The sequence below is a fragment of the Cnephaeus nilssonii genome (assembly GCF_951640355.1).
Source record: "Cnephaeus nilssonii genome assembly, chromosome: 9".
Taxonomy (NCBI): domain Eukaryota; kingdom Metazoa; phylum Chordata; class Mammalia; order Chiroptera; family Vespertilionidae; genus Cnephaeus; species Cnephaeus nilssonii.
In genome coordinates, this window is record NC_137080.1 from 96,906,484 (window position 1) to 96,924,727 (window position 18,244).

Sequence of the window (18,244 nt, forward strand, 5' to 3'; positions counted from 1 at the left end):
ATAAATAAAAGAACATCCAATTGTGTAAGAAAACCCCTCTACCCATTTAAAATAGAATGTTTGGGGGCATAATCACGATGAAAGTAGTTCTTTTGTGGCAGTGGAGAGTTTAGAGTTTAGAATCAAAGGACTTGTTTCAATCACTCCCTACCTTACATGAGCTGTAGAGACCTAGCCAAGTGATTTAACTTAGCAGAGCAGAGCTTCCCTCTGTAAAATCTACTTCTGTTTGATAGTTGTGGTCAGAATAAAGTGAGATAGCGAATGAAAAAGGACTTTCTACATTATACACATGTCAAACTGTTACTATCCTCTTCTTGCTTGTCTTAGTATGAGATAATGAAATAAATTATTTTATCCTTTCTTCACTCCTTGAAATACCTCGGTCAGCCTTGAGACGGTTCGTAAAAAGGGTTCCCTCTGTGGGCCTAGGGAACTTTGCTTTAGGTAAACGATCTCAAAAGATCCATCAGGGCTATATTCTCACTTCTACACAAACAAATCAAAAGGAAATAAACTTCCATGGCAGTGAGGAGTCCTCAGGCGCCACGCCTGCGGGCTGTGCTCCAAACTGCAGCCTCCGGCCACGACAGCAACTCGTTTCCATTTCCATGAGTCAGCAACCACCGGGTCTGGGAGGACCTTGGAAGGACGCTCTGGCCGAACCAGGAGCCCCTCTAGGCGCCTCCCGCAGCGAGACTCTGTGGTCGTGGTTTGGGTGTCTGCGCGGAAATGGGCGGCGGGCGGTGACGCGGCCGGGGGTGGTTCCTGGACGTGCCCAATCGAGGTGCGCTATTTCGGGCGCGCGCGGCGGCCTCGCCTCTCTCAGCGCGTGTTCAGCCCCGGAGAGCTGCCACTTAGATGGGTAGGGGCGGGGCGGGGGCGGGGCCTCCGCCTGGGCTGCGTCAATCGGCTCGCAGCGGGCTGTGAAAGACAGCGGCTGGAACCAATCAGCGGACCGGCTCGGCTCGGCGGGAGCGCTCGCGCCACGGCGTCGCGGCCGTTACTGGTGGCGCGCGCGGGTCTCACCGCGGGTGAGTTCTGGGGGCCGAGCCCGCCCCTGCCCGGTGCCATCTTGTTCCTCCGGGGGCGGGAGGGGCGTGCTTTGGTGCGACTGGGCGGAGGCTACTTCGAAGCTGCGGGTGGGGTTATAATCCTCAGCCTTGCCCGACGCCCCGCCCCGAGCTGGGGTGCGGGCGCTGGGAGACGGGCCGGAGGGCGGCCTGTGGGTGGGAGCCGGGGTCCCTGATCCCGGTCCGGACGCGCGGGCACTGCCCTCCCTGTCAGCGGCTTCTCCCTAGGGTGGCCTCTCTCAGTGAATTCCTCTCGTGCTGTTTGAGTTTTCGTCCCCCTCGTTGGTCCTTTGGTCGGTAGAGTGGGATGTGCCTCCGGGCGGGCAGGGTTGCCTTGGCGTTCGGTTCATGAGTGGGTCTGACACTTGGGTCGGCACCAGGCGTGCTAAGTTCTGTGGGCGAAGATGACGGACCCTCGAGGGAAAGACAGTGCTGGTGCCGTCCGCGGGGGTGCCGGCGGCCGTGGCCACGACACGGTGAGAGCGCGGGAGCGCCGGCCCGAGGGCTCCGCGCAGCAGGCGGCGGGCGGGCGCAGGGAGGCCGCGCCCAAGCGGCGGCCTGGAGCCGAAGCGGCAAGGGTGGGTGGGAGCTGGACCGGGAAACTAGGAGCCCGGCGCGCAGAGGGGACGGCGGGCAGCGCCAGGGGCGGGGAGCTGCACGCGGCTTGGGACACCTCGCAGGACCCCGGTTTAGGTCCTGTTGGCTCTCGCTAAGGAGTTTACGTTTTATTTTATCCTGTGGACATGGAAAGCCATTAAAGAATATTAAACCGAGGAGAGACATTATCTGGGTGATCTTAGGCAAGTTCCTTACCCATCTGTGTTTCAGCTTCTTTTTTTTCTTTTTCTTTTATAGACTGGGTGGAAGGAGGGAGGAGGGTGAGAGAGAGAGAGACATGGATTGGTTGCCCCGCTGTGTCGTGTCCCCCCCCCATTTGGGCCAGGATCAAACCAGAGAACCTTTGGTCTGTGGGCCAACGCTCTAACCACTGAACAAATTGGCCAGGGCTCTATCTTCTCTTTGTATTTTTTAAAATTGATTTGAGAGAGAGAAACATCAGTTTGTTGTTCCACTTACTTATGCATTCATTGGTTGATTCTTGTTTGTGACCTGGCCAGGGATCGAACTCAAAACCTTGCCATGTCAGGATGATGCTCCAACCAACTGAGCCACCCCGCCAGGGCTGTGTCGCATTTCTTTATCAAATAGGACATAATAAACGCCACAGGGTTCTTTAGACATTAAATGAGTCAGGTTAGTCTGGTCACCTGAGGTAGTCTGGTAGAGTGTAAAAAGCACGGCGTTGCAGCCAACGCATACTTAGTCCTGTCCTTCACACTGCCTGCTGTGTTATCCTGAGCAAATGATTTAATATTTTTAGCCTTGGTTTCCTAAAGGCCTGCCTCATATGGCTACTATGCCTGACACATAACACAATGCCCAACATGTAGTTGATGCTTGGCAAAAGTTCACTCCCTAAAAATGGTGGTTTTCAAACTGAGTTGCAACCCAATAGTGGATATTGAAGTCAATTTAGTGGATTGCAAATCAGCATTATAAAAAAACAAACAAAACTATTACATATAGCAAGGCTGACCATTGTTTCTCAAAACACTTGTCTATATAAATAAGTGTGTGTATTTGTATATACACATATTCTCTAAGCAATGATTTTTTGACTTTACAATATTGTAAAAGTGGTATACATAATATATTACATTAGATACTCAACCCTCTATTATAAAATAGGCTCTGTGTTAGATGATATTGCTCAACTGTAGGCTAATGTAAGTGTTCCTAGCACATTTAAGGTAGGCTATGCTATGGTATATTAAATGCATTCTCATCTTATGATATTTTCCACTTATGATAGATTTATCGGGATGTAACTACATTGTAAGTTGAGGAACATTTACTTGTGAACTTGGGGCCTTATGATAATTATTTCTTATTCCGTGTCCTGGTCAAAAATATTTTTTCAATGCTTTAGAAGGATAACAACAGAATGCTTGGCATAAAGAGAAGCATCAAACTGAGTAAACATCCAGGTTTACCCCTAGTTGTGAGTCTCCTCTCTGAGACTGTGTGAACCAATGATGGAGATGATAATGTGTTTCCTTCCCAGGTCATGGAGGACACTCAGGCTGTTAACTGGGAGGCTGAAGAAGAGGAGGAGACAGAGAGACCCAGTGACTCCTTGGGGTGTAGCTTGGAGCCCCTAGGGCGACTGCATATCTTCAGTAGTGCCCACGGACCAGAAAAAGGTCAGGGGATATTGATGCTGGAGTACTAGTGTAGGCCTCTTATTTTTGTGGGGAGGTAGTTGGAGGATTGTAAGAAACTTATGTATATATTTTGTTAATCTTCACCTGAAAATATTTTTTCCATTGATTTTTTAATAATTTTTTAAAAAATGTTTTTATTGACTTCAGAGGGAGGCAGAGGGAGAGAGAGAAATATCAATGACAAGAGAGAATCATCGAACAGCTGCCTCCTGCATGCCCCCTACTGGGGATCAAGCCCGAAACCCAGGCATGTGCCCCACTGGGAATGGAACCGTGACCTCCTGGTTCATGGGTTGGTGCTCAACCACTGAACAATACCAGCCAGGCTCCATTGATTTTTAGAGAGAGAGGGAGGGGAGGAGAGAAGGAAAGAGAAACATTCATGTGAGAGAGAGACATCAGTTGGTTGCCTCTGACATGTGCCCTGACTGGGGCCTGGGATCGAACCTGCAACCCAGGTACATGCCCTTCATGGAACCAAACCCACAACCTTTTGTGCATAGGCCAGCACTCTAACCACTGAGAAATACCAGCCAGGGCAAAACTTGTTTTCAAGGAGATCTGAAAACTGTTTTACTGGGAATGGAGAAGAGCGGGCTGATTGATTTGTTCCAAGCAAGAGCTCTGGACTCTGGGGGTGATTTTACCGTACACTTAAAAATGCTTACAATGCTATATTTTATGTGTATTTTATCACAAATCCAGTATGGATGGGTGGAGTGTTGACTATGAATAATGTATTGCATATAATCTTCAATACTTAGATGTCCTAGGGCCTTTTATTTTTCTATTGCATGTGAGGACCTTGAATGAGTAGTCGGGTACTTAACCAGAAATTTTCCCAGTAGCAGGCCAGGAATGTGGCCTTGGAACCTATCTACCCCTCTAATTCTTAGATTTCCCACTCTACCTCGGGAAAAATGTGGTAGGCCGAATGCCTGATTGCTCTGTGGCCCTGCCCTTTCCATCCATCTCCAAGCAACATGCAGTGATTGAAATCTTGGCGTGGGACAAGGCACCTGTCCTCCGGGATTGTGGGAGTCTCAATGGTACGCAAATCCTGAGGCCTCCTAAGTTCCTGAGCCCTGGGGTGAGTCATCGTCTGAGGGACCAGGAGGTGGTGGTCTTTGCTGACTTGCCCTGCCAGTACCATCGCCTGGATGTCTCTCTGCCCTTTTTCTCCCGGGGCCCCCTAACTGTAGAGGAGACACCCAGGGTACAGAGAGGAACTCAACCCTGGGGGATCCTATTGGCTGAGGACTCAGAAGAGGAAGTAGGTAAGTGTATGTGTTGGGAGGGTGGGCAAGGAGACGGATGGTGAATGTAAAACTGTCACCTTTCTGCTCTTGGCAGATCCTCTTTCTGAAAGATACGTGGTGAATGAACCAAGGACCATGTCCTCCCTTTTGGCAACAGTCGTTCCAGAGAGGTGAGTGTTGAGGGCCAGACACCTAAGTCTTCAGAAAGAGAAGGAACCTGGGACTGAAGCATCCATCTGTAAGAGAGAATCATCATGGAAATGAGGGCTGGGGAGCCCCACATACCCTTTCATTAACGGAGTTGTCATTGAGCACCTTTGGTGTTCCAAGTGGAGAACTAATGGCTGGAGATAGAAAAACAAACACCACCTTGTTTCTGCTCTCCAGGAGCTCACAGCTGAATCAGGGGTCCCCTCCTAGGAAATGAGTCTCTAAACTCTTCTCTTCCCTTTATAGTGATGACGAGGGGCCTTCTGCCCCAGATGGCCCTGGGCCCCCCTATGCCTTCAACTTTGACAGCGACACAGATGAGGAAGAAAGGCAGCAACCAGCAACAGGGTGGGCCTCCTCAGCTGCCACGAGAGATGCTACTGCAGAGACAGAACAGCCTAAGGCCGTCAGAACTGAAATCCAGGTTGAAAAGGATCGGTCTTTGGGACAGGAGAGCAACAGTGACATCAGAGTCAAGAGAGTTGCAAGCAATGGGGTGATTCTGGAGAGGAGCCAGCCCGCTGGGGAGGACAGTGAGACAGATGTGGATGATGAGAGCAGGCCTCCAGGAAAGCCAGCTGAGGGTCATCTGGGAAGGGCCCAGCCTTCTGGCTTCATAGACAGTGATACTGACGTGGAAGAAGAGGGGATTCCCACGACCCCCGCTGTGGGGCCCATGAAAAGAAGGCAGATCTTCCACGGAGTTAATGCAGAGAGTCCTGGGGGGCCTGACCTGGCACATCTTCACGAGAGCCCGGCTGGCAGTGAGACAGATGTGGAGGAGGCTGAGGCCCCCCTCACAGTCCCTCTGGAGCGAAGCCGAGCCTCCATGGTGAGCGACAGCAATGTAGGTGACGAGGAAGGCGTGTCAGCCCCGCTCACTTTGGCGCATCTGACGGAGAGCCGAGCCACTGGCTGGAACAGAAATACAGATGGGGAGGAGGACAGAGCCCAGCCTCCGGCTTTTCTTGAGCAAAGCCAAACCTCTGCTGGGAGAGACCGTGACACAGACACGGAGGTGGAGGGGTTCCCAGTGGAAAAGAGAGAATATGTCCCCAAGAGTCACACAGACAAAGCTCAGACAGAAAAGAGCCAGTCTCTTGGGGACAGTGACAGAGAAGTGGAAGAAGATGGGAGCTCACCCGGAGTCCTGTCGAGAAGCCAGGCCTCTGCCACAGAAGGCATCCACACACCAGAGGAAGAGGGAGCCCCTCCGGGGCCAGCTGTTACACTACCAGCGAAGCATGGGGTGCCTCTGGCACGCACACACCCGACAGATGGGGAAGCAGAAGGGGGCCCAGCAAAGCTGCCTGCCGTGCGCCCAGAGGAAGCCCGGCCTCCTCCAGGTGGGTACTGTGGAACAGGTGCTGAGGAGGGTGCATCCTTAGCAGACTCTGGAGTGGCAGGTGTAAGAAAGAGCCAGCTTCCAGCAGAAGAGGATGCTGGGACAGAGTGGGTTGTTCCTGTCCTTCAGCAGGAGAGAGCTCTTGAGGCAGCAGCCCAGGGTGGGTCACGTTTAGCATAAGTGGGATAGGACCATCTCCTTGTCTCAAGGGAGAACCTAACAGATCTCTTGGTAGACACAGGTACTGCAGGGGAACCTACCCAGGCACAGAGAAAGGGAGCCCTGACCCCCAGAGAAAGTGGGGAAGAACCCCATGTGGACATGACCAAGAACTCTGAACACAGCCATGATGGTAAGTGCTGGCCTGCTCTCCTCCCTTGATCTCTGAGAGAAAGAAAGCTTACAGGGAGACTTAATCCATCCAAGCTGCTGTAACAAAATACCAGAGTGGATGGCTTGTAAGCAGGAACATGCCTCACAGTTCTAAAGGCTGGAAAGTCTAAGATCAAGGCACCAGCAGATTCAGTGTGTGCTGAGGGCTTCCTTGTTCATAGGTGGCCCACTTCTCACCAGGTCCTTAACTGGCAGAAGGGCACAAGGGTGCTTTTTGGGGTCTCTCTTATAAGGGCACTAATCTCATTCCTGGGGGCTCCACCCTGAGGACCTAGTCACTTCCCAAGGCCCCTGCCTTCTAGTACTATCTCATGGGGATATTAGAAATAAGAATGTGGGGTGGATTCTTCCCAAAAGTGGCCAAATGTGACCTCTGAAAATGGTTCACTATTCAAAAAACCCCCACAAAATCATGCAAATCAAGAGGTTCAAATCTTCGTGTTCACTTTAAGAACACTCATGAAACTGCCCAGGCCATCAGGGTATGCATGTCTAAAAAGTCACCAAGTATCTGAGGATGTCACTTTGCGGAAGCAATAGGTGTCATTCCATTGTTACAGTACCGACCTGGGCTGGTAGGTGCGCCCAGGCAAAACAGTGGGCTGGACACAGAGTCGGTGGCCCAAAAAGAGTGCCGAATGTTTGCTACACGTGCTGACAATGCAGAGAGCTTAGCTTAAGGGTTTAGATGTAGACTCTCTGATCACTGAGCACAGCCAAGTGAACCAAGTCCCCAAGATGAGGTGACTGTACTGAAAAGGACCAGATTGTTCCTAAACCAGAGAGGAGGTTGCACAGAAGAAAAAGATGTCCCAGAAGAAAGTGAAGAAACAAAAATGTAAGACCCGGGAGTAAATTCGGCATAAAATAAGTACTAATGAAAGTTTGTTGGGGTGTGTGTGTGTGTGTGTGTGTGTGTGTGTGTAATGAAAGTTTGTTGGTGTGTGTGTGTGTGTGTGTGTGTGTGTGTGTGTGTGTGTGTAATGAAAGTTTGTTGGGGTGTGTGTGTGTGTGTTTTAAAGAATGTGGGGTCATAACCAGTTTGGCTCAGTAGCTAGAGTGTCAGCCTGTGGATTGAAGGGTCCGCGGTTCAATTCCAATCAAGGGCATATACCTAAGTTGTAGGCTCAATCTCCGGCCCTGGTTAGGGCTTATGTGGGAGGCAACCAATCAATGTGTCTCTCTCACTTCGATGTTTCTGTCTCTCCCTCTCCTTTCCACACTCTCTAAAAATCAATGGAAAAATATCCTTGGATGAGGATTAACAAAAAAGAAGAAAAAATGTGGGGCGGGACACAGACATTCAGTCTGTTGCGTAGGGATTTGGGTTGGGGAGAGAATTGTAGAGAAAAAGTAAGACATTATGGGTCAGATAGGATTTTTTATTCTGTATTTCTCCACCACCAGATTCTGAAGATCTAGACCAACAAGCGACCCAGTGCTTTGTGGAGAGGGAGAGTCAGAGCCTGGAAGGTGAGGGCATTTGTGTCATGGGGTGCTGTACGCAGCAGGCGCAGGGAGATGACACTGGTGGTCCTGGGGGTGTGAGGCTGGCACAGGCAGGGCAGGAGACTGAGAACGGCCTGGAGTTCTGTGGAGGACCTGTGCTTAGGCCACCTTTTCCTGTGCAGCAGACCTGAGCATGGAGGATGAGCCCACCCAGGCCTTCCTGTTTACTCTGCCCCGAGAGCCTGGCCCTTCCCATGGCAGCTCCCAGGCCTCAGGTATGAGAAACGCCCCTGCTCTGTGCCCCTAACTTCCTCCTGTTTTCTCCCTATACACGTTTCTTTCCTATTTTATTATGTTGCTGATGTTTCTCCATCTTATTAGGGAAAAATGGTCCTATTCAGTTAGACCTATAGAGGAACTTGTCTAGCATAACTTTTACACTTGATCTTAGCCAAAAGACCAAGAAGCGTTCTGTAGCATAGTTTTTAAGAGGCTGCTGTGAGAGCTTTTATATGAAGGTATGGTCTTACTTTTTGAAACAAGCATTAAAGGTTACAACTATCCTCCTTACTTGTAGCTTTCTTTAAAATAGCCCATAGAGATTGACTCTGACTCTGACTCTGACTCTGACTCTCTCTGACTGTACTTCCAGGCGCCCTGGATGAGCCTTGGGAAGTCTTGGCTACACAGCCATTCTGTCTAAGAGAACCTGAGGCCTCTGAGACCCAGCCCATTGCTGCCCACCTTGAGGCCCATGGATCTTGCCCCTTTTCACCCAGGCCAACACCTCTAGACCAACATCTGGAAAGCCCAGTTCGCGCAGAGCCATTGGAGATTCGAGGCGGAGGGATGCAGACTGCGGAGAAAGGCATGGGTACACCAAGAGAAGCAGCAGGGAGGGGACCCAGAGAGGACCATTAGAGGGAAACTAAACTGCCACCAGAAGGGTCAAGAGAAGAAGTGCTGGGAGAGGAGGAATTAACCAGGGTGATGAAGGACAGGGAACAAAAGCAGGTGGTAGCTAGGCACTCAGAGACAGGAGTCCCATAGAACTGTGGAAAGGGCAAGTATGGAAAGGGATATGGAGAGTCTGGAGGTAGAAATGGAGACACCCAAGGAACTACACGAGGTGGGAAAGCAGACTCTTGCAAGAGAAGTATTTGAGAAGGAAGCTGAGAAACGAGCACCAGAGAGAGATTGTGAGCCAGGTAGGTTGGAAGTCAACATACCCAAAGTAATACTGGAAGGAGGCGCACAGAGGGGGTCAGAGAGGGAGCCAGGACCAGAAAGGGCAGGCCTCCAGTTCAACACTGGACCCTGAAGAAGGGGCGGGGGACCTTGTGGACTATCACTAGCCCTGATAGCGTCTAGGAGCCAGTCAGGTGGAGGAAGGTAAGTCCCAGGAGGCATCAGAGAGGTAAGTGAAGGCAGGGGGTGTAAGACCCAGGTGTGAACAAAGCCTCATGATAACCCCTAAGCAACTGCCTGCTTGGACCTCAGCCACATTGTCTTTACTTTCTGTCTAGGCCACCTGAACTGCAAGATGTCACCTGCTGAGAAGGCTTCTAGGGTGAGAGCTGCTTTCTCTAGCTCCCCTCCACTGCCCCTTCCCGGCCTTGCTTCACCTGCTCTTCCCCGTCTTCTCCATGGTCATTCCCACCACTCTTCAGCTGGCTTCTGGCCCTTCATGTTGGCACCCACTGTTTTCCATCTCTCTGTCCCCAGCTGTTTCCCTCTACCTGACTCGGAAAGAACATCCCTTTCTTCATGTCCCTTCCCTCTTTTCCCAGCCACCCACCATCCATATATTGACAGCACTGTCCTGGCCTTATGGGGAGAGGTCTGTGGGGAGAAGTCCCAGTCTAATGGAAGATGGTCAGAGACAGAAAGAGAAATGCCAGTGAGCGTACTTTCACTGTAACGAGTATCGAGAACAGAGTCCAGTCCTGTCTCTCCTCCCTCTGCCTCTCCCTCCCTCACTTGCTCTATTTCTCCCCAGGGTGATCCAGGATCCCTAGATGTTTGTCTGCCTCCAGCAGTCCCTGAAGCCTCAGCCCCAGTCCAAAACCCCCTCATCCCTCAGAACCAAAAACATCTTGCTTCACAGCCCCTCTTTGCTCCATCTCCACCTTCTTTAGAGTCCCCCATTCCCAGCTCCAGGCAAAACAGGAGTCAGGAAGCTCCGGAGAATCCCTTGTCCTCAGAGCTGGACCCTCTTCATGCAAAACCCAAATGCAGGCCCCAGGGGTGTTCCAGGATGACACCCTCTCCAGCTCCTTCTATAGCCCCTGAGGTCCACCCTGCCACCTCCAGAGAGCAGCCTGTCCCCCCTGTGCCCACATCTCGGGCCACTCGGAGTAGGACACACAGGGCCTCTGTGAAGACCCCTGAACCAACTGTCCCCACAGCCCCTGACCTTGAACCTCCGGCCCCTGCAGACCAGCCTGTCCCCCCTGAGCCCACAGCCCCTGACCTTGAATCTCCCGCCCCTACAGACCAGCCTGTCACCCCTGAGCCCACAGCCCCTGACCTTGAACCTCCGGCCCCTGCAGACCAGCCTGTCACCCCTGCGCCCACATCTCGGGCCACTCGGGGCAGGACACACAGGGCCTCTGTCAAGACCCCTGAACCGACTGCCCCCACACCCCCTGACCTTGAACCTCCGGCCCCTGCAGACCACCCTGTCACCTCCGAGCCCACGTCTCGGGCCACTCGGGGCAGGACCCACAGGGCCTCTGTCAAGACCCCTGAACCGACTGCCCCCACACCCCCTGACCTTGAACCTCCGGCCCCTGCAGACCAGCCTGTCACCCCCAAGCCCACGTCTCGGGCCACTCGGGGCAGGACCCACAGGGCCTCTGTCAAGACCCCTGAACCGACTGTCCCCACAGACCAGCCTGTCACTCCCGAGCCCACATCTCGGGCCACTCGGGGCAGGACCCACAGGGCCTCTGTCAAGACCCCTGAACCGACTGCCCCCACACCCCCTGACCTTGAACCTCCGGCCCCTGCAGACCACCCTGTCACCTCCGAGCCCACGTCTCGGGCCACTCGGGGCAGGACCCACAGGGCCTCTGTCAAGACCCCTGAACCGACTGCCCCCACACCCCCTGACCTTGAACCTCCGGCCCCTGCAGACCAGCCTGTCACCCCCGAGCCCACGTCTCGGGCCACTCGGGGCAGGACCCACAGGGCCTCTGTCAAGACCCCTGAACCGACTGTCCCCACAGACCAGCCTGTCACTCCCGAGCCCACATCTCGGGCCACTCGGGGCAGGACACACAGGGCCTCTGTCAAGACCCCTGAACCGACTGCCCCCACACCCCCTGACCTTGAACCTCCGGCCCCTACAGACCAGCCTGTCACCCCCGAGCCCACATCTCGGGCCACTCGGGGCAGGACACACAGGGCCTCTGTCAAGACCCCTGAACCGACTGCCCCCACACCTCCTGACCTTGAACCTCCCGCCCCTACAGACCAGCCTGTCACCCCCAAGGCCATAGCTCAGGGTGGTCAGAGCAGGACACTGAGGTCTACAAGAAGTACTGTGCCAGTTCCTACCACCCCTGAATTCCAGTCTCCTTTCCCCACAGACCAGCCTATTCCCCCTGAGGCCATCCCTCAAGCCAATTGTAGCAGGAGGCCAAGGGTCGCTAGGCAGCCCCTCGCAGCTCCCATTGTCTGTGAACCCTGCTCTGCACCCCTTGAACCTAACGCCTGGTCCTCACGGAGCCAAAGGCGAGGAGCAATGAGAGCAACCAAGTCCCTTAAGACCATTCCTGAGCCTGCCTTTGCCCAGCTTCCTGGGGCACCCACTCGTGCTCTCCAGGTCCAAAAGGTAGAGGCAACAGGTGGATATGAGTTCAGCCCAGAGTCCCAGCCTAAGGCCTTTCAAAACCACACGAGGCCTTCAGATACTGTGGATTCGCCCCCACTTCCAAAACGGCTGCGAAGAGAAGTCCCTCAGAAGACAGTGTTCCTCAAGGAAGAAGAGGACGAGAAGCCAGGGAAGGAAGAGGTGAGGAGAAGGCTGGGGCCGCAAGCTGGGAAGGGGCTGGGGGCTTATAGTTCCCACCAGGATCCTTCTCATTCCCAGGATGTGGTGATGCCAGGACCAGGCAAGAGAAAGAAAGACCAGGCTGAGGAAGAGGCCAAAGGAATGCCAGTCCGCAGCCTCCGACGGACCAAACCTAACCACGAGTCCACAGCCCCCAAAGTAGGAGAGAAGAGGCCTGGGGCTTCATGGGAGCAGATGTGGGGGTGGGAGGAGACTGGGCCTTGGGAGATAGGCTCTGGTGCAAGGCTTGCTGTGGCCAACGTCGGCCCATCCCCTCCACAGGTGCTCTTCACAGGAGTGGTGGATGCCCGTGGCGAGCAGGCAGTGCTGGCCCTGGGCGGGAGTCTGGCCAGCTCAGTGGCAGAGGCGTCCCACCTGGTGACTGATCGAATCTGCCGGACAGTCAAGTTCCTGTGTGCCCTAGGGCGGGGGATCCCTATCCTCTCCCTGGACTGGCTGTACCAGGTGAGAGAGAGGCCAGGAGAGGCCAGATGGTGGCAGACCAATAGAGGAAGTGGCGGGAGGAAGAGGGGTGCAGGAAGACCAGGGTGAATGAGCGGGAGCCTCATTCAGAAACACTGTGAGCCCCTGTAAAGGCTAGGCAGCAGAGCTGGTGACGCAGGCCTGGGCTTTGATTCTGACTGTGCCACCCTTAGTCCCGCAAGGCCGGCTGCTTCTTGCCCCCGGATGGATATGTGGTGACTGACCCTGAGCAGGAAAGGAACTTTGGCTTCAGCCTCCGTGACTCCCTGAGCCGGGCTCGTGCACGAAGGCTGCTAGAGGTGAGGGACTGTCTTCCTCCACGTGCTCTAGCCCTCCCTCCAGAAGTTTCCCAGCAGCCCATGGCCTCAGTGCAGCTCTCTACCACCTCCACCATTTCCTTCCTCCTAGGGCTATGAGATTCACGTGACCCCTGGAGTCCAGCCGCCACCACCTCAGATGGGAGAGATCATCAGCTGCTGTGGAGGCACTGTCCTACCCAGCATGCCCCGGTCCTATAAGGTATTGGTGGCTCTGGATCTGGGGAGTTGCAGATGGGAACACTGTAGTGAGAGGGTTGGGGGAAGACCTATGGTACGGAAAGGAGCCCAGCCAGTGTGGCTCAGTGGTTGAGCATCGACCTATAAACCAGGAGGTCACGGTTCAATTCCCGGTCAGGGCACATTCCCGGATTGCAGGCTCAGTCCCCAGTGTGGGGCGTGCAGGAGGCAGCCAATCGATGATTCTCATCACTGATGTTTCTCTCTCTTTTTCCCTCTCCTTTCCTCTCTGAAATCAATAATATTTTTTTTTAAGGAGGAGGGAGATAGGAATGGCAGAGGAGCTCTGCTGATACCAGCTGGATTTTGTTTTAATTTGCATTTTATTTTTTTAACTATCTTTTTATTGATTTTTTCTTTTTTAATTTTTTATAATTTCCTGGATTGGTGCAATAGCTTATTTTTTTAGAGCGAATCATCGATTGGCTGCCTCCTCCACACCCCACACTGGGGATTGAGCCAGCAACCCAGGCATGTGCCCTGTCCAGGAATTGAATAGGTCAGTGATCAACCACTGAGCCACATCGGCCCAGCCTTTTTTTTTATTCCTCACTGGAGGGTATTTTGTCCATTGAGTGGAAGGAGGAAAGAGGGGAGGAGGAGACAGAGAGAGAGAGAGAAACATTGATGACACATCAATTGGTTGCCTCCCAAATGAACCCCAACTAGGGATTGAACCACAACCAATGTACATGCCCTTGACTGGGAATCAAACCTGAGACCCTTTGGTCCTCGGGCCGATGCTGTAACCAAACTGGCCAGGGCCCGCTCCGCCTTTTTATGCCATTGACTTTCTGCAGGAACTAGGTCAGTTGTCCTTTAGAATGTTCCTCAGGCTGGATTCTTCTGTTTGCTGCCTGGTTGTACCACTTACCTTATTCTCTATCTTCTATATTTCATGTAAACTGTAATCCGTCTTAAAAGCTTGAATAAATTCAGTTTCCACACTTCTGGCAAGAGCACGTCATAGACAACGTAGTGTACTTCGTGTGGCATCGTGTCCCGAGCTCCTGTCTTGGTGATGCCTGGACTGCTGAGTGGTCCTAGCCCTACTTCAGGGCTCTTGTCCCTGACTCTCTGCCTCTGCTGTCTGTCCTCCCAGCCTCGCAGAGTCGTGATCACATGCTCCCAGGACGCCCCGCGATGCACCACGCCATTTCGGGTTGGGCTGCCCGTCGTCTCACCTGAGTTCCTGCTGACAGGAGTGCTGAAGCAGGAAGCCAACCTGGAGGCCTTTGTTCTCTCCACTTTGGAAATGTCGTGCCCCTGAAAACCCCACCAGGACCCTTTTTCTTCCCAGACCAATAAACAGGAAATAGTGGGGAGAAAGAACTTAGGGCTTAGGAAGGATTGGGGTGTGCTGATCTGATTTGTCTGGAAACGGGTGGGGCTGAAAAGGCTTATGGGAAAACAAAGATAGGGAGAGTGGGAGCCACAGGTTTTCTTAAATGGCCATTTAAAGTTGCTTAGTCTCGTGCTCACATGTCTTAAGTGTCGCTCATCTTTAGGTGTCTGAGGCCCTGACTGCTCAGTGCCCTGCCTCCCATTTGGACGCCATCTCACTTTTTCTTTGTTATTGGAATTCTTACTTATCCTCCAAAACATAGTAGAAATAATTCAATGCCAGAAACTTGAAGGGATGCTTGGAGTGAGTAAGTTTGAGGGTGGAGTTATGGAATGCTACGAAAATATTTACCTCTCTCCTGGCCCCATCTTGTTAGAAGATCCTTTAGCTTGGACTTTGAGCAAGTCTCTGCACTTTTTCAGGCCTGCTTTTCCAGTATTTATCAAATTAGAGCTTAGGCTTAAACTTTATGATAAATAAATATTCACTCTGTGCCTTATGGTGTAGTGCAGTTTTTTGGGTTTTTTTATCCTCACCCAAGGATATGTTTTTCTATTGGTTTGAGAGAGAGAGAGAGAAAACATCCATGTGAGAGAGAAACATTGATCAGTACATCCCAACCGGGGGTGGGGGGAGGGGTGTCAGGTTCAGCCTGACGATTGAATCGGGCTGAGGTAGGGAGGTGGGATTTGAGAAAAGAAAGAAAGAAAGGACAGTGGGATTCGGGAGGTCCACAGCTCTTGAGAAGCTCTGGCAACTTTTATTAGTAATACAGTGCTTTTTATACATAAGACACTAAGCAGGGAATCACTCACAAGGAAAACATTCTTTGTTTCTCTAAAATCACTACTGGAGGGATAAGTTGAAGGACAGGTTTCTTGTTACAATAAATCTCACTAGTTGGATACATATTTCTTGGTAAGCCATGAAAGTAGCTCTTATCCTACTGATAGCAGTCATATGAACAAACCCTGGGAAAGCTCTGTAGGCAGGGGCTGCTCTCGTTATACTGATTAGTTGCCATCCAAACAGGCCTGGGAAATCTGTGCGGGTAGGGTGCCAGCCTTGCTAGCCCCTACAGGTGCAAGGACCGTGTCAGCTTACAGCCCGTTCCCCACAGATCCCCCTTCTCTGTCTTTTAAGCGAAGTTCATGTAGTCTTATTTGCAGGGACCGGATGCTGGATCCAATGGTTCGGAAGCAGACTGGAATTAAACAGAGAATAACGAGAGCAAGGATAATAATAATTGACAGAGACCAGATAAATGATTGTAATCTATGAAAAGACATAAGGCTTAGGATTTTATCAAAAATATTTTGTGCCACTTCGCTAGGAGGCAACAGAGTAGAATCTGCATCATTAATAGCTTGAATCTCTCTATGTAATCTACTGATACCTGTTTTTTAGGCTATTAATAATAAAAGTAAAATTTAAATATCAATAACAAAGATCTAATATTAAAACAATGCCAATGCAAAATTAAATTATATACATGTTATTATTTTTAAAACTTGAATGTTAAGAGCAAAACTATGGCTATTAAATAATAATAAAATAATAAGAGAGAAATTAAAACTATGGATATATTAATATTTTTAGCTACTAAATGAAAGAAAGACTCTTTTGCTGCTGGTATTCCTGGTGTATATTTACTTAGAGTCTTTTGTTTGCCTGCGTAAAACTTTGCAGAAGACTGGCAGCTAATAGATGCTAGCATGAGCAGGAACATGGTTGAAGAAGTAGCTTCAACTTCTTGCTTTTCTATAATCTGCTGCACTTCAGTTGTTAACTTCTTCAGATGACTCTATGTTGGCACCTCAGTCCCTTGCGTAGCTTTCAGTTTTCTTCTTCCTCTGCTTTGCTGTTATTAGGGTAGTATTTAGTCCTTTCGAGTGAAGGGACACAGGAGCTTGTCTGAGTCCATTTCGGTGACACACGTAACTCTCTGGCACCCGAATTGGCTGCATTACTCCTTCTGGAAAGATATAAAACACAACCTCTTCTCTTTTTTTGTTTTTTAGTAAATGATTGTAAGAGTATGAATGGTTTTTTTTACAATTGAGTGATATTTTTTTGTTAGATATGATTAGGTTTAAGTTTTTGGGGATTTATTTTTAAAGTTGGTATAGGAAGGTGGATAATATATTGAGAATATTGGTTCTAATAAAATATGGAAATTGTTGTTCTTAAATAATATTTTAAAGACTGAAAATTGAATGAAAAATTTTTTGAGTTAGTGTGCTTTATAGTAGTTGTTTTAATAATTTTTGTTATAGTTATTATATAAGTATTATTATTATAGGTTGATGGGTTTTCTAGTAAAATTTGTTAAGGTATAAATAAGAGTTTGTATTTTTATTGAAATATAAGGGGTTTGAAGGACTTTTGTTCTTCTGTTGTAGTAGATTTAGTTTTTTTAGAATTGGATTTATTTGAAAAAATGGTTAATGCTTGAGGTATAATATTTTTTTTAATGTGGTAGTTAATATTATTTCTTATGTTAGAAATAAAGTAAGTTTGTAAGTCAGGGTTTTCGGTAGAATATAAAATATTAAATATTTTTATTTTTATGTAGAAGGGTGTGTATATAAGATTTGGAAGTATGTATATTGATTTTTTTTGTTTTTGGTTTTGGGTAATGTATAGTTGATTGCTAGTATGGTAAGGTATCTTTATTATATTTATTTTTGGATTATTTTATTTTTGTTTTTGTGGGCCACTGTCTATTTTGTGGTTGGATTTAGATATAGGGTAGTTGCTGTTAGCTATGTTTTTGTTATTTGGGTCTCGATCTGAGTTAGGCCAAGTTTTTGTCTGTTATTTGGGTCTTAATTTGGGCTGGGCGTGGGAAGCACGAAGTAGCCATGGGGGCAGGAGGCTTCTTTTAGAAGGGGCTAGAGTTCAGGCCTCTGTAATGTTGGCGGGGGGGTGAAGTTTTGCGCTTTATCTCTGTTGATTTTTAAGTTTTCTTTTGATGGCCCCCCTTCGACTGTGCTTGTTTTAGGTTGTTTTTCTTTTGAGGAATTTTATCTGTTTTTGATTAATGAGTTATTTTCCGGGGTTAAGCAGGGTGATGTGAGGTTTAGTTCTGTCTTTTTGTTAGTTTATGTCTTTGTGGCTTCTATGTCTAGTGCCTGTTTTGGGATTTCTTCGCTTGTTGGCGGGGCTCTGGCATTGATCACATATCTTGGGGAATCTAGGTTTTTTTTCTAGAGAGGGTCTAGTTCATGCTATTGGGTGAGAGATAGATCTATGGTACTAGTTATTATGAGGCTTCAACCTCAGTATGAATAGAGAGCTTAGGTAATAGCTGCGGGCAATTACATTGTGAGAAGAGGGTTTCTCTTGGTAAAAAGAGTAAGAAGGGCTAATATAGAATGTTTAGGTGTTTTTTTAGAGGGCCTTCTATATAGTAGAAGGGATTAAATTTTTTATGTCTTTTTAAATTGTTGCTGAATATTCAAAAAATTAGTTTGTAAATTTGTTTGGGATAAATGTATAATATGTTGTTGTAAAATATTAAAAAATTATAATGACATTGTAGAATAATATTATGTAAGGATATATTTTGTTTTAGGTATGGCAATTTAATTTTAAATTGGTTGTTATTTATTTTTTTGTATAGATAAGTTTTTAGTAATTTTTTTAGAATATTTAATTAAATTGCTTATAAAGATATTAGTTTTTTTAAGCTGAAATTTTTTATTATAATTTAATAAGCTAATATATTTAAGTAATTAAAGTAGGTATTTTTATTTAAAAAGTAAAGAAATTTATTTAGTAAAATT

At 49.3% G+C, this 18,244-nt stretch overlaps 1 protein-coding gene across 6 annotated transcripts; it reads left to right on the plus strand.

Annotated features, from left to right (window-relative positions):
* Positions 1-942: 942 nt before the first annotated feature.
* Positions 943-18,033, plus strand: MDC1 (mediator of DNA damage checkpoint 1). 6 transcript variants are annotated; one of them, XM_079779796.1, is made up of 17 exons: positions 1,150-1,366; positions 1,454-1,549; positions 3,199-3,337; positions 4,255-4,635; positions 4,712-4,787; positions 5,074-6,173; positions 6,408-6,524; positions 7,973-8,038; positions 8,197-8,289; positions 8,667-8,888; positions 9,541-9,584; positions 10,014-12,032; positions 12,093-12,230; positions 12,354-12,536; positions 12,728-12,853; positions 12,963-13,073; positions 14,214-18,033. In XM_079779796.1, exons 2-17 carry the CDS (start codon positions 1,478-1,480, stop codon positions 14,379-14,381), a joined length of 5,055 nt encoding a protein of 1,684 aa, XP_079635922.1. In that variant the 5' UTR covers positions 1,150-1,366; positions 1,454-1,477; the 3' UTR covers positions 14,382-18,033. The 6 variants fall into 6 exon arrangements, with proteins under 6 accessions (XP_079635927.1, XP_079635922.1, XP_079635926.1 ...); XM_079779801.1 differs by lacking the exons at positions 1,150-1,366; positions 1,454-1,549 and adding an exon at positions 943-1,034; XM_079779800.1 differs by having other exon boundaries at positions 1,150-1,549; positions 12,111-12,230.
* The last annotated feature ends 211 nt before the right edge of the window (positions 18,034-18,244 follow it).

Bases quoted from the DNA above. Each gene is read 5' to 3' on its own strand.
- MDC1 (XM_079779796.1), top strand. From the start codon at position 1,478: ATGACGGACCCTCGAGGGAAAGACAGTGCTGGTGCCGTCCGCGGGGGT. The intron at 6,174-6,407 runs GTGGGTACTGTG...ATCTCTTGGTAG, and splicing joins GGAAGCCCGGCCTCCTCCAG to ACACAGGTACTGCAGGGGAA. The intron at 12,231-12,353 runs GTAGGAGAGAAG...TCCCCTCCACAG, and splicing joins ACGAGTCCACAGCCCCCAAA to GTGCTCTTCACAGGAGTGGT.